Source organism: Natator depressus, chromosome 14 (assembly GCF_965152275.1).
Source record: "Natator depressus isolate rNatDep1 chromosome 14, rNatDep2.hap1, whole genome shotgun sequence".
Classification (NCBI taxonomy): Eukaryota; Metazoa; Chordata; order Testudines; family Cheloniidae; genus Natator; species Natator depressus.
The window spans coordinates 47,869,361-47,884,038 of record NC_134247.1 but is presented as its reverse complement, the minus strand read 5'-3'; the positions used below and the strand labels follow the sequence as shown (position 1 = coordinate 47,884,038).

At 61.3% G+C, this 14,678-nt stretch overlaps 1 protein-coding gene across 2 annotated transcripts; it reads left to right on the top strand.

Annotated features, from left to right (window-relative positions):
* The first annotated feature begins 1,766 nt into the window (after nt 1–1,766).
* Nucleotides 1,767–10,556, top strand: LOC141998005 (HLA class II histocompatibility antigen, DR alpha chain-like). 2 transcript variants are annotated; one of them, XM_074970615.1, is made up of 5 exons: nt 1,767–1,880; nt 4,118–4,375; nt 9,494–9,775; nt 9,991–10,141; nt 10,430–10,556. In XM_074970615.1, the coding sequence occupies exons 1-5, from the start codon at nt 1,799–1,801 to the stop codon at nt 10,431–10,433; spliced, it is 777 nt and encodes a 258-aa protein (XP_074826716.1). In that variant the 5' UTR covers nt 1,767–1,798; the 3' UTR covers nt 10,434–10,556. The 2 variants fall into 2 exon arrangements, with proteins under 2 accessions (XP_074826716.1, XP_074826715.1); XM_074970614.1 differs by lacking the exon at nt 10,430–10,556 and having other exon boundaries at nt 9,991–10,145.
* Nucleotides 10,557–14,678: the final 4,122 nt, after the last annotated feature.

Here is a 14,678-nt window from a genome sequence, read left to right as displayed (position 1 = left end):
CCCTGTTTCCTGGCCACTGATGGCCTGGGCCCTTCCCCCCTGCAAGGTGAGAGCTAAAGGGTTGGAGAACAAAGGAATCCGGTGACCTCCTGGCCCTGGAAAGGGGAACGCCCAGAGGAGGAGGGGCTGGAGGGAGTTTCAGTTTGGGGCTGGCCAGGACATGGAGTGAAGGGCAGACGTGGTTGTCTGGCTCACTGCCCCCCAAAATGGACCCGCCTGAGGGGTCCTGTTCTCTGCACCTATAAGCTCTGTGTTAGACCATGTTCCTGTCGTCTAATAAACCTTCTGTGTTACTGGCTGGCTGAGAGTCACGTCTGCATGCGGAGTTGGGGGGCAGGACCCTCTGGCTTCCCCAGGACCCCACCTGAGCAATTCACTGTGGGAAGCGCACGGAGGGGCAGAGGAGGCTGAATGCTCCGAGGTCAGACCCAGGAAGGTGGAGCCGGGGGAGCTGTGTGTCCTGCAGACAGGCTGCTCCCCGAGAGGAGACTGCCCCAGAGTCCTGCCTGGCTTCATGGGGAGCAGTTCCAGAGCATCGCCCAGGGACTCCGTGACACCCCCCGCTCCCGTGGGGCAGGGCCGGGCCATTGTCCCCAATGCCCAGCTGGGGAGGGAGGCCCAGAGAAGTCAGTGACTGGCCCAGGGTCACACACAGTCTGTGGCAGGGCTGGGAATGATCCAAGGGCTCCTGGGTCCCAGGCCAGCCCCTCTCCCGCCCCTCCTGCCGGGAGCAGTGTGAACACTCAGCGCGTTAGCGGGGTGGGGGTGGGGGGACGGATGGCAGTGGGTTTGGGCAGGGGACACGGATCAACACACCCACACAGGGCTCAGGACAGACCCCGGTGGGAGGGGGTTTGGTCACTAACAGCAGATCAGAGCTGGTGCCAGCAGAGGGGAAAGGCCCCATGTCCCCGTCCCCACCTCCTCAGCCAGTCCGTCTCTGCTCTGGGGCCGCATCGGTGATGGTCCCGTGTCCCAGTCTTCCATGGATGGTGCCCCAAACCCCGTGTGTGGCCTGGTCTACACGTATCCCAGCAGATCTCTGTAGCTCAGGGGTGTGACCCCCCCCTCCCGCAGTGGAGAGCTGGGCCGGCCAAGTCCCCCGCGTGCACACAGCCGTGCTGCAGAGCAGGGTGTCTGGGGGTGGCGTGAGCGCAGTGTGGGGAGACTCCACCCAGTGGCTCCGCGTCCACACTGGGGACAACCCCCCCCCCCCGGTGGCGGCGCATCCACATCAGGGACAAACCCCTCCTGGAGACGCCGTATCCACACCAGGAGCAGGCATCTGGCCGGGAACGTGCCGTGTTGTCAGCCCCAACTGCTTTAATATCCTGCGACGAGGTACGAATAGCAGCTGTGGGGTTTATTTGCCTTCTGCTCTTTGAGCCCTTCGGGTGCCCGGGGGTCACAGTTTGAAGCTCTCCCCACAGCCCCAAGGGCTGGACACTCACTTTGTCTCTAAGATCGAGGCTGGAATCGTCCCAGACCCACGTGACTCCTGGAGCTGGGGCTTTAGGAAAACACAAGAATTGTCCTGAGACTCATGACACAATCCTGAGAGCCGGGAACACTGAATTTCTCCGTCTCCTCTCGGCGAGGCTCAGCCCTGCTGCTCTGCCCGGTAACAGCCTGGTCGGCGCAGGGATTTCTGCCATTGGGTGCGGGCCCCTGGGCCGGGCTCCCCTGGCCAATGCCGGGCGCTGCCCCCCAGCCCTGCCCCCCCAGGGTGTGACATGTGCCCCCCCCGGCCCCCTAGCACTGCCGGCCCCGTGCCCAGCCCAGTGCCTGGCGAGAGGAGATGGGCACAGGACGGGGCGTCCCCATGGCCCAGCTGGCCCTGCTCACCCTGCTGGCCCTGCCGGGCGCCGGGGCAGTGACAGGTACGGGCGGGGAGGGGGCTGTGACGCCTGGGCCTGGGGGGGGCAGCTTGACCTCCATAGCGCTCGGCTCCCCCACCCCCAGGGAGGGGACAATGGGGGGCTGAGGGGCATGGGGGGAGCTGCAGGGAGGAGGGTCTCATCCCATAGTAGGGAGGGGACGGGGTGGGCAGGGAGGGATGGGGGGGCTAATCTGGATGGGGTGGAAGGTGGGGGGTCTCACCCCTGTGTCAGGGAGGGGGGAGGGGAAGCCGGTACGGGGGCAGCAGAGGGATCGTGGGGAAGTCGCTGTGGTTTGGGTATGACACAGCCCTGCCCTAGGGGTACAGCCCCCCGTTCCACACAGGGGAGATGGGGGAACGTTCCCCAAAGGGTCACTCCAGGGCCAGACCCTGCTGAGCAGTGAGAGCGTCTGTGCAGAGCAGGGAGCCCCTGGCCCTGCTCCCTGGCCTGTCCCCATTGTCCCCCCAGGACTCAGACCCACGGGGGGGCTCTGTGGGGCACTGTCTCTCCTTGGCTAGTGGTGGCAGGTTCCCTGCTTGCAATCGCTGTGTGAGATCCTGCGGGGTGAGCTGGGATCCCTAGGACAGTGGTTCTCAGACTTTTGTACGGGTGGCCCCTTTCACACGGCAAGCTTCTGAGTGCGACCCCCCTTATAAATTAAAAACGTTTGTTTAGATATTTAACATCATTATAAATGCTAGAGGCAAAGTGGAGTTTGGGGTGGAGGTTGAGAGTTCGTGACCCCCCATGTAATAAGCTCGTGACACCCTGAGGGGTCCCGACCCCCAGTTTGAGAACCCCTGCCCTGGGATGTGGGTGCTGAAGTCCCTTGGGAATCCCAGCCTCAGCCCTGAGCCAGACTCCTCCCCCTCCCGGAGGGTGTCTGACCCCCCAGTGCAGCTTTAATGTCTCTGGCTGGGGAGTTCCCGGGCTCCCAGTGACCGGCCCTGGGGTGTGAGTGTCAGGGGCCAGGGATTGAAATCGCCCCGAGAACCAGGTCATGGCTATGGCGGGACACAGAACGAGCCCCATGGACAGAGGGGAGAATGAAATGTCCTGCAGCCGCAGCCCCAGCCCCAGCCCCCAATGCCCCCAGGAGCCGGTTTGGGCTGGGTCCCGTCCCCACTTGCCAGCTGAGCCGGGTTTGGTCTGGTCACTGCTTGGCTGGGAGACGTGAATGGAAACCAGGGAACTGAGCAGGGGTCAGTAGGGGGGTGTCATGGGGTCCCCGGGCGACGCTCGGGAACTGCTCCCTGCGAAGCCAGTCAGGACTCTGGGGAAGTCTCCTCTCTGGGAGCAGCCTGTCTGCAGGACACACAGCTCACCTGGCTTCCCCCTTCCTGGGTCTGACCCCGGAGCATTCAGCCTCCTCTGCCCCTCCGTGCGCTTCCCCCAGCGAGTCCGCCCAGGCGGGGTCCTGGGGAAGCCAGAGGGTCCTGCCCCCCAACTCCGCAGTCAGACGGGACTCTCAGCCCGCCGGGGAAACAGAAGGTTTATTAGACGACAGGAACATGGTCTAACACAGAGCTTTCAGGTGCAGAGAACAGGACCCCTCAGCCGGGTCCATTTTGGGGGGCAGTGAGCCAGACAACCATGGCTGCCCTTCACTCCATGTCCCAGCCAGCCCCAAACTGAAACTCTCTCCAGCCCCTCCTCCTCTGGGCTTTGTCCCTTTCCCGGGCCAGGAGGGCACCTGATTCCTTTGTTCTCCAACCCTTTAGCTCCCACCTTGCAGGGGGGAAGGGCCCAGGCCATCAGGTGCCAGGAAACAGGGTGTCGGCCATTCTCTGTGTCCAGACCCCTGCAAACACCTGCCCTCTAGGGCTCTGCAATGATCATACCCCCTTACCCCACCCCCTAGATACTTAAGAACTGCCTAGGGAAAACTGAGGCACCCCCACACTATTCAGAGGAAACATTAAGAACAGTCCCACTTCGTCACAGGGGGTCTCTGCTCTCTCAGTCCTTGCACCGGGGCAGCCCTAGGGGGCTTGTGCTGGGGGGACTGGGGCAGGGGCGCTCTCCCCTCACAGTCAGTGCTGGCCCCATTGCACCCAGCAATGCTGGGGGGCGCCGTGCTCCACGCACCTGCCCCCCCCAACACCGGGGAGTCCTAGTGCAAATGTCACAGCCCGGGAGCTGGGGGGCTGCGCTGTTGGGGGAAGCGCTGAGACCCCCTCCCCCGGGCGGGGGATCAGCCCCCCAGGTGGCCGGTGCTGACACCCGTCTCCCCGCAGTGGAGAACATGCTCTCCCAGGTGGCCTTCTACCAGCGCACGGACCCGGCCCAGCGGGAGGCCGGGGAGTTCATGTTCGAGTTCGACCAGGACGAGATCTTCCACGTGGACCTGGAGAGGAAGGAGACCGTCTGGCGCCTGCCCGACTTCGGCAAGTTCACCAGCTTCGAGGCGCAGGGCGCCCTGGGCAACATCGCCGTGCTGAAGAAGAACATGGAGATCATGATCCAGAGGTCAAACCGCACGCGGGCCCAGAACGGTACGGGGGGGCACCTTCCCCTCCAGGGGCCTGAACCCTCCCGCCCCCTTCCCTGCCAGGGGCCTGGCCCCTTCCCCGCTTCCCCGGATCCCTCTCCCCACCTTCCTGAGCAGAGACCCCTCCCATCTCTCCCCTACCTTCCTCTCCTCGCACACCCACCCGGGCCTGATACCAGACCCCACCAGAGATTGAGAGTCTCCTCCCAGCTCCCCCCACAGCCCCTGGAGGGCTCCGGGGAGCCAGTCAGCCGGGCCAAGGCTGTGCAGGGCAGGGGGCCCAGGCAGTTCACACCGTCTGTCACGGTGTCCCTGGGCGATGCTCTGGAACTGCTCCCCATGAAGCCAGTCAGGACTCTGGGGAAGTCTCCTCTCAGGGAGCAGACTGTCTGCAGCACACACAGCTCCCCCGGCTCCACCTTCCTGGGTCTGACCCCGGAGCATTCAGCATCCTCTGCCCCTCCGTGCGCTTCCCCCAGCGAGTCCGCCCAGGCGGGATCCTGGGGAAGCCAGAGGGTCCTGCCCCCCAACTCCGCAGTCAGACGTGACTCTCAGCCAGCCAGTAAAACAGAGATTTATTACACGACAGGAACATGGTCTAACACAGAGCTTGTAGGTGCAGAGAACAGGACCCCTCAGCTGGGTCCATTTTGGGGGGCAGTGAGCCAGACAACCACGTCTGCCCTTCACTCCATGTCCCGACCAGCCCCAAACTGAAACTCCCCCCAGCCCCTGCTCCTCTGGCCTTTGTTCCTTGGAGGGGGGAAGGGCCCAGGCCATCAGTTGCCAGGAAACAGGGTGTCGGCCATTCTCTGTGTCCAGACCCCTGCACATCCCTGCCCTCTAGGGCTCTGCAATGATCATACACCCTTACCCCACCCCCTAGACACTTAAGAACTGCCTAGGGGAAACTGAGGCACCCCCACACTATTCAGAGGAAACATTAAGAACAGTCCCACTTCGTCACATCTCTCCCCCCTTCAAGATCAAACTGAGCGGGGTCACTTTAGCCAGTGACCTGGGAAAGTTCGAACCCACCAACGTTCCCATGGATGCCTCAGCATCTCTCCCATTCCTTGGTAGGAGTTACACCAGGCCCTTCCAGTTTCACGCCCTCTCTTAGGTCGGGGGTGTTCGATAGCACTTGCAGGCCACATGTGGGAAGGTTTATGCGGCCTGTTCCCTTTGGCCACCCCAAAACCCCCCGGGGTCAAAGTGGGATCAGGTCTTCTCCCAGCGCTCCAATCTGGAGGGCTGCAATTCGGGCTCTCTTGGCTAAGAGCCCCCATCTTGACCTGGGCCACATACTGTTCACTTACAGAACTAGCATGGAGACATCCCTTTCTCAACAACTGTGTCTCCCCAACAAGCTGGCCAAACACAGCCACTTGGTTACAGGACGGTTTACCTTTCTTAACAGCTTTCACTTCATCTGAGATCTTCTCAAAGCTATCCACACTGAATCTTTCAACAGGACAGTCAGTGGATCCATTCACAACAGAAAATTTCTGGCTGTTAGGAACTGAAACTTTCTTGATTAAATCACTTTCACACCCTTCAGTTGCAGTAAACTGCTTGCAAAGACTCTGTGAGGATTCCTTTCCCTAGGGCTTTTCTATGCAACAATTCACCCCTCCCAGAAATTCTGCTCTTACCCTCTTCACCAAGGGCTTGCTCTAGAGCAACACTTTCCTGAGCAACAACAGACTCTTTCTGGGTCTCCCTTACATACAGAATTACCCCTGGCCCATCAGGCGGATTCCTACACAATCCCCTTTCAGGCAAACTTACAGACTTCCTAGATAAAAGGTCAGAAATATTCTCCTTCCCTTTGCCACACACTAGCAACAGGCAAAATACAAGCACCAGAATTGTCTGGTCTCTGGGATTTTGCATAGACACAAACTGGATGCAACCTAGTTACAGGGCCATTCTCCCGAGCAGACACAAACTTAGGACCCTTCCCTTCCTGGGCTTTAGCTGAATCCAGAACCAACTCTGAGACAACTGCACTACCCTCAGCCGTCACAGGCTGAAAGGCCCCTTCTGTCTGCTCCACAGACCAAGAAGAGCCGGACACACTTTCTCCTTTACCAGACGCCCAGCTTGGGATCTCATTCCTCTTGTCCCAGCACACAGGGCTGGTCACAGACAACTGCTTGGAGACCGGGGTAGCTCCCTCCACAGGCAAGTCAATACCCCTGACAGACACAGGCACATTTCCTTCCCTGTCACACTTCTCCCCCCAGGTAACTGGTAAGGTCCAGGGACACTCATCTTCCACTCTCCTCGCCTTCCCACCCTGCTGACTAGACAAAGCCATCAGCTCACAAGGCTGCCTAGGCTCACCCAGACTTTCCTTACCAAGCACCTTGCCACTCCCCACAGATCCCCTGCCCTGCCTGTGTCTCCCCCCACTCAGCTGGGGTCTCAGCTCCCCCTGTGCTCAGCGCTGCCCTTGCTGTCCCAGTGGGGGTAGGTAGCGAGCTCCCTGCTTTCCTCACTGCATCACAGCCAGCCTGAGCCCCCTAAGCCCCCCTCTCCGGTGTGCAAGGGGGGCGGGGAGCCCCAGGGGTCTGGTTACAGGCAGGCAGGTAGGTAGCCTGAGCCTAGCCGCTCCTCCCCCCTGCCAGCCAGGTCATCTGCATTTTCACTGACCATTTCCCTCTCCACCGATTGGTTCCCTGGAGTCAAATTCAAACCCTTGGCAGTTACAGGAGCAGGGCCTGGATCCTGTCCCAAAGAGACACAGTCCCCCCCCCAACAGGGTCTCGAAACCGATATCCCGGAGAACCCCAACGACCAGCCAGCCCGACCCCTCCTGGGTCTGCACAGGGATCTGGCCCATAGGCAGGGCAAGGGGCTTCGTCCCTGGGACCCTCACCCAGCTCACACAGCCCCCCAGCATCTGAGGCTGCACCACCCAGGGCCTGACAACAGTTCTCTCTGTCCCAGGATCTCGCCACCCCAGGAATGTCTCCCCATTGACCATCACTTTCCGCTCCCACTGGGGGTCCGAGGGGCCTGGCCCCAGGAAACTCCACCCAGACATATAGGTTGGGGTCAGGAGTGGGAGCCTGTCCACCTCCCCACCCATCTGGCTGACGGAGTCTATGGCCTTGGGACCCAGCAAGGGAGCTAGACACCGGGGCTTTTCCGCAGGGTCCCCCTGGTTCAAATCTCCAGCCTGCTCAAAGGCAGTGGGGTGGCATCCACATCCCCCCCCTCCTTAACTAGGGGCAGCAATTTAGTCTCGAGGGTCCCTGTGGAACTGGCCCCCTGGGGTCTATCCCCACTCACCCCTGGGGGGTCCCCTAGGCCTCTCCGCTCCCCCACCGCCAGTTCATGCAGCTGCTGCTTCTGCAGCTCTTTCTCGGGCTCTCGCTGTCTCTCACAGTCCTCTCGCTCTCTCGGGCTCAGCTCCAATCCCGTCCGTCTCCGATCCCCCGATGGGGAACCCGATCGTGAAGACCCTCGTCTGGTCGGGGACAGGAGTCTTGGGGATGCCTGGCTACTACTCCAGCTGCTCCCAGATCCTGCTATAGCCCCATTTGGGGTCAGGAATCTGTTCCTTAGAGCGGTCATCCTCCTCCAGCTGCACGATGAACTGTGCTTTGGTGAACTTTCCAATGCTCAACCCTCTCTTTCTGCACAGGGTTACAATGTCCTTCTTAAGGAGACGGTGACAGGCCGTCACTCCGCTCTTCCCAAGTTGTTGTGGACTCACAGGCCTGTGTGCTCGCAGCTCCCCACGGTTTCCAGGGAGAACCCCTAGTGTGCCAGCCCTTCTCGAGGTCACCACCTCTTTGCCAGGTCGAGCTGCAGACTCCTCCGCCCCGGGACCGCTCGCTGCAATCCCCCGGGGGACCCTGTTACTGCAAAAGTCCTTCTCTCTGGTCACACACTTCCAGGAGTTAACCGCCCCCTGAAACCGTCTCTCTCTGAATCTTCAGCACGCCCAGTCCCTGTCAATCCCCCTTCGTTTTACTGCTCCCCAGTCACTTACTGCAGGAAGCGCCATCCACGGGGTGCAGTACATCCCACCGCTACCACCAGTTGTCACGGGATCCCCGGGCGATGCTCTGGAACTGCTCCCCATGAAGCCAGTCAGGACTCTGGGGCAGTCGCCTTCCGGTGAGCAGCCTGTCTTCAGGGCAAACAGCTCACACGGCTTCCACCTTCCTGGGTCTGACCTCGGAGCATTCAGCATCCTCTGCCCCTCCGTGCGCTTCCCACAGTGAGTCCGCTCATGTGGGGCTCCTGGAGAAGCCAGAGGGTCCTGCACCCCAGCTTCGCAGTCAGACGTGACTCTCAGCCAGCCAGTAAAACAGAGATTTATTAGACGACAGGAACATGGTCTAACACAGAGCTTGTAGGTGCAGAGAACAGGACCCCTCAGCTGGGTCCATTTTGGGGGGCAGTGAGCCAGACAACCACGTCTGCACTTCAATCCTCCTCCCCAACCAGCCCAAACTGAAACTCCCTCCAGCCCCTCCTCCTCTGGGCTTTTTCCCTTTCCCGGGCCAGGAGGTCACCGGATTCCTTTGTTCTCCAACCCTTTAGCTCCCACCTTGCAGGGGGGAAGGGCCCAGGCCATCAGTTGCCCTGAAACAGGGTGTCGGCCATTCTTTGTGTCCATACCCCTGCACACACCTGCCCTCTAGGGCTCTGCAATGATCATACACCCTTACCCCACCCCCTAGATACTTAAGAACTGCCTAGGGGAAACTGAGGCACCCCCACAATATTCAGAGGAAACTTTAAGAACAGTCCCACTTCGTCACACCCTCCAGGCTGGTGGCCCAGGGCATCTCTTTGCCAAGGGCTGTTCCTTCCCGTGCCCAGCCCCAGGCCCTGCCCCTGAGGGATTCTCTCGCCGGCCCCTGGTGCCCCATGAGCAGTCAGGGCAGGGAGCTGGGACAGCCCCGGTGACACCCCCACAGTCCTGGGGAGAGACCCCTGAGCTGGAGCATGAGCACCAGGGACTGGCTGGCTCAGGGGGGCAGGGAATGGGGCACGGGGCCTTTCCCCTCTAGGGGGTGCTGGCTCCGATCTGGTCCCAAGGCAGGGACTGGCTGGCTCAGGGGCAGGCAATGGGACCCACTCACCCCTGTCTCCCCAGTGCCCCCTGAGGTGACCGTGTTCCCCGAAGACCCCGTGGAGCTGGGGGAGCCCAACGTCCTGATCTGCTTCTTGGACAAGTTCTCCCCACCCGTGCTCAGCATGACGTGGCTGAAGAACGGGCAGGAGGTGACGGGGGGCGTCTCTGAGACCGACTTCTACCCCCGCCAGGACAACTCCTTCCGCAAGTTCTCCTACCTGCCCTTCCTCCCCAGCCAGGGCGACTTCTACGACTGCCGGGTGGAGCACTGGGGGCTGCCCGAGCCCTTCACGAAGCACTGGGGTAAGGCTGGGGTGCCCGGGGACCCCGCTGGGCACAGGGCTGGGAGCCAGGATGCCTGGGTTCTGTCCTGGCTCTGGGAGGGGAGTGGGAGCTAGTGGGTCAGAGAGGGGGCAGGGCTGGGAGCCAGGACTCCTGGGTTCTATCCCAGCTCTGGGAGGGAAGGTTGAGAACAGCCCCCCTCACTCCGTGCCCTGTCCCTCTCCCCCTCTCTCCAGAAGTCCAGGTCCCCACCCCCGTCCCCGAGACCACCGAGACCCTGGTGTGCGCCCTGGGCCTGGCTGTGGGCATCATCGGCATCATCGCGGGCACCATCCTCATCATCAAGGGCATGAAGATGAACGCCGCCCGCAACCCGCGGGGCCCCTTGTGAGTAGCCGCTGCCCGGGGAGGGCACCTGCTGCACCCGCAGCCCCTGGGCCCACACAGCACTCCACGGGGAGACCCCCACCTGTTGTGTGTCCCCCAGCCAGCCACAGCCCCATAGCCCATCCAGCACCCACTGGGGAGACTCTCCACACCCGCTGTGCTCCTCCCAGCCAGCACCCCCCTGTGTCACAGGGAAACTCCCGGGCAGTGCTGGGAAGTGGCCCCGATCCCTGCCAGCTTCGTGTTGGGGCCCAGAGCTCCTGGTAACTGACCCTCTTTGCCTTTCAGATAAACGCAGGGAGGAGTCGGCACCCCTGAATCCCCCAGGTGCCTTTGTGAGACCGACTCACACTGCCCCCCCCCCGCTGTCCCCAGCGTCCCTGCTCCGTGCCCGTTGGTGCCAGCTGCTGTACCCCGACCCTGTAACCGTGACAAGCCAACCCGCTAGAGACTCACCGGGGAACCGGCCCCTCGGACTTCCCTCACCCAGCACGCTGCCGGGCTTGGGAGGGGGCACCTATCCAGGGAGAGGGCTGCTGCCCCGTGGGGCTGGGAATGGGGATCGCCCCTCGTCGGGGGCAGCAGGGCCCACGGGGCTGATCCAAACCCCATTGCCGTCGTGGGGAAGGTTTCTCTTGACTCCAGTGGGTGCTGGATTGGGCCCCGAGCCCGGCCCCTGTTGGCCAGAGGCTGCTGTCAGGCACCCCAGGTAAAGCCCCTCCAGCCATTACCCAGCAGGCTTTGGGCCAGATTCGGCCATTCCCAGTCAATGGGGTCCCTGTGGGATGGGATCAGGCCCATGGCTGGGGGTGGGGCAGCCCCAGCGCCCGGCTAAAGGCCCCATGACACCCGTGTGCTGCTCCCCCGGGTCCAAGGGCCCAGCGTGGGGTCTGTGTGGGAAGGGCCCAGTCCCTGTATAGCCCCCGCCCCATGTGTGTCCACAGCCCGGCCGCCCCCCATCTTGCTCTGCAGCTTTGCGAACAGCCATAAAATGGGTTTTGGGGACGTTTTTTATCATGATTTTAAATCTGGTCAGTCTGGGCCGTGCCCGCGGCAGCCTGTGTTAGCCCAGCCCCGCCGCAGTCGGTCCAGGGGCCCCGGGTTGTAGCGGGAGTTAAGGGCGTTTGGTAGAAGGGCTAAGGAAGGGGCCAGGACTCCTGGGTTCTGTCCCGGCTCTGGGCGGGGAGTGGGGGCTAGTGGGGGAGAACTGGGAGTCAGGATTCCGGGGGTCGATTCCCGTTGCTGACACGGACTTGCTGCGAGTTGTGACGCACCCTATGCCTGTTTCCCCTTGTGTGACAAATGGCCAGTCTCCTCCTGCCATGGTGGTGGGGGCTCTGGGGCTGAGGGATGGTCCCTGAAGAGCCTTGAGATCGTCCCATGGCCGGGAGCCCTGGAGAAGGGCAGGACTCATGGGCCAGGGTCCCCCAGGACTGAACCCCGCAGGGTGAGCGGCTGCAGAGAGATGCTGGCCTGTCTGGGTGCTGCGGTGACGTCCCCCAGGCTGGGGTCACTGTGACGCGAAAGGCAGATCCCCCCCACCCCAAAAACGGCACTGAGCCCCCAACCCAGCGCTTCCTTGCACCCCCTCGCTGGCACCTGCTGGGAGACCCCTGTGATGGTTCCCCCCCTGCCCCATGGTGCCACTTGGAAGTGGGGCACCACTGAGCGCACCTGACTTACCAGCGAGGGCTCCCTTTACACCGTACTGCTCTGCAGCCTGCCAAGGCCCGCCCCCGGCTTCAGCCTGCAGCTTACCAGCACACACACAGGTCGGGACACACCCAGTTGCAGCTTCACACAGATGCTAAGATCAGCTCTGCATGGGAAGGCTCAGCTAAGGAACTGCCCGGTACTCAAGTGCACACCCCCCTCTAGAGGGTAAACCCCAAATTATACCATCTTGCACTGCACAGAGATGGGTACAGCATAAGCTCATGAAATTCACCCCCTCCCTCAGTGTGGAGAGAAATATGCACAGCCTTCTGCCCCCGGTTATGATTTTCACACCCTGGGTGAAACACAAAACAAAAACAAGTTTGCCAAACTTAACTCCCTCCGCCTGTGATTTATTTCTAATAGATGCTTTGGATTGTTCAAACTGGTCAGCTAGAGTAGCCAGTTCATCGACAGTTTTTCACTTTTTTATCCCACAAACGCTGTTTTACATCGTCATTACTCAGACTCAGGAAATGCTCCTGAGCAACATGATCAGCCATTTCTGCAGAGCTTGTAACACCTTTTCCCCCTTAGCCATCTGTCACGGAGTGTGGGGGAGTCCGGGCCCTGCGCCCCTCTTCCTGGGATTCACTGAGACTCTCAGCCAGCCAGTAAAACCGAAGGTTTATTGGACAACAGGAACACAGTCCAAAACAGAGCTTGTGGGGACACCCAGGACCCCTCAGTCAAGTCCTTCTGGGGGAGCAGGGAGCTTAGACCCCAGCCCTGGGGTTCCCTGTGTTCCTCCACCCAGCCCCAAACTGACACTAAACCCCCCCAGCAGGTTCCCTCCTGCGGCCTCTGTTCACATTCCCGGGCAGAGGTGTCACCTCCCCCTCCCCCTCCTGGCTCAGGTGACAGGCTCTCAGGTCTCCCGTCCCCAGGGCACATTCCCAGGTCAACACTCCCCCCTCCCTGCTGCGTCACATCCTCACATCTCTCCCCCCTTCGAGACTGAACTGAGCGGGGTCACTGTGACCAGTGACCTGGGGAAGTTCGGGGCCCCCTCTCCGGGACAGCGCATCCGCTATCAGGTTGGCACTTCCCTTCACGTGGACCACGTCCATGTCGTAATCCTGCAGGAGCAGGCTCCACCTCAGGAGCTTGGCGTTGGCTCCTTTCATCTGGTGCAGCCAGGTCAGGGGAGAGTGGTCGGTGTAGACGGTGAAGTGTCGCCCGAAGAGATAGGGCTCTAGTTTCTTGAGGGCCCACACCATGGCCAGGCACTCCTTCTCGATGGCCGCGTAGTGTTGCTCCCGGGGTAGCAACTTCTTGCTCAGATACACGATGGGGTGTGTCTCCCCCTTTTCATCCTCCTGCATTAACACCGCCCCCAGTCCCGTGTCGGAGGCATCAGTGAACACCACAAAGGGCTTGTCAAAGTCTGGGTTTGCTAGAACTGGGCCACTGACCAGAGCCTCCTTCAGCGCCCGGAAAGCCTCCTGGCACTGCTCGGTCCAGACCACCTTGTCTGGCTTCCCCTTCTTGCATAGCTCAGTGATGGGGGTGGCTATGGCGCTAAAGTGGGGCACAAATCTTTGGTAGTATCCTGCCATCCCAATAAAGGCTTGGACCTGCTTTTTGGTGTGGGGAGCGGGCCAGTCTCTGATCACCTCCACCTTGGCCGGTTCCGGCTTTAGGCGGCCGCTCCCCACCCGATGGCCCAGGTAAGATACTTCAGCCATCCCCACCTTGCACTTCTCCGCTTTGACAGTCAGCCCAGCCCCCTGGAGTCGGTCCAGCACCTGTCTAACCTGGGACACGTGGTCCTCCCAGGTCTGGCTAAAGACACAGATGTCGTCAATATACGCCACGGCAAAACTCTCCATCCCCCTCAGGAGCTGGTCCACCAGGCGCTGGAAGGTGGCCGGCGCTCCCTTGAGGCCGAAAGGCAGGGTCAGAAACTCATAGAGCCCCAGAGGGGTGATAAAGGCCGATTTCAGCCGGGCATCTGCATCCAGCGGCACTTGCCAGTAGCCCTTTGTAAGGTCCATGGTGGTAAGGTACCGAGCTCCTCCCAGCTTGTCTAGGAGCTCGTCCGGCCTGGGCATGGGGTAGGCATCCGATACAGTGATGGCATTGAGCTTCCGATAGTCCACACAGAACCGGACCGACCCATCCTTTTTGGGGACCAGCACCACTGGCGAGGCCCAAGGGCTGGCCGATGGCTGGATCACCCCCAAAGCCAGCATGTCCCGGACTTCTCTTTCCAGGTCCTGAGCAGTTTTCCCGGTGACTCGGAAGGGGGAGCATCTTATTGGCGGGTGCGACCCCGTCTGCACCCGGTGGACAGTCAGATTAGTGCGTCCAGGCTGGTTGGAAAACAGCTGTCGGTACGGATGCAGTACCCCCCTGACCTCAGCTTGCTGGGCAGGGGTGAGCTGATCCGAGAGGGGAATTGTTTCCAGGGGGGAACCAGCTCTGGCCCCAGGGAATAGACCCTTACTAAAGGGTCATCTCCCTGCTCCTCCCACTGTCCACACACGGCCAACACCACATTCCCCCTGGCATAATATGGCTTCATCATATTCACATGGTACACCCGGCGGTGGTGGGCCCGGTTCGATAGCTCCACCACATAGTTTACCTCATTGAGCTGCTTGACGACCTTGAAAGGGCCCTCCCAGGCGGCCTGTAGTTTGTTCTTTCTTACGGGGATGAGAACCATCACCTGATCCCCGGTGGCGTAGGCACGGGCCCGCGCCGTGCGGTCATACCAGACCTTCTGCTTCCTCTGGGCTCTGGCCAGATTCTCCCTGGCCAGGCCCATGAGTTCAGCCAGTCTCTCTCGGAAGATCAGGACATACTCCACCACTGA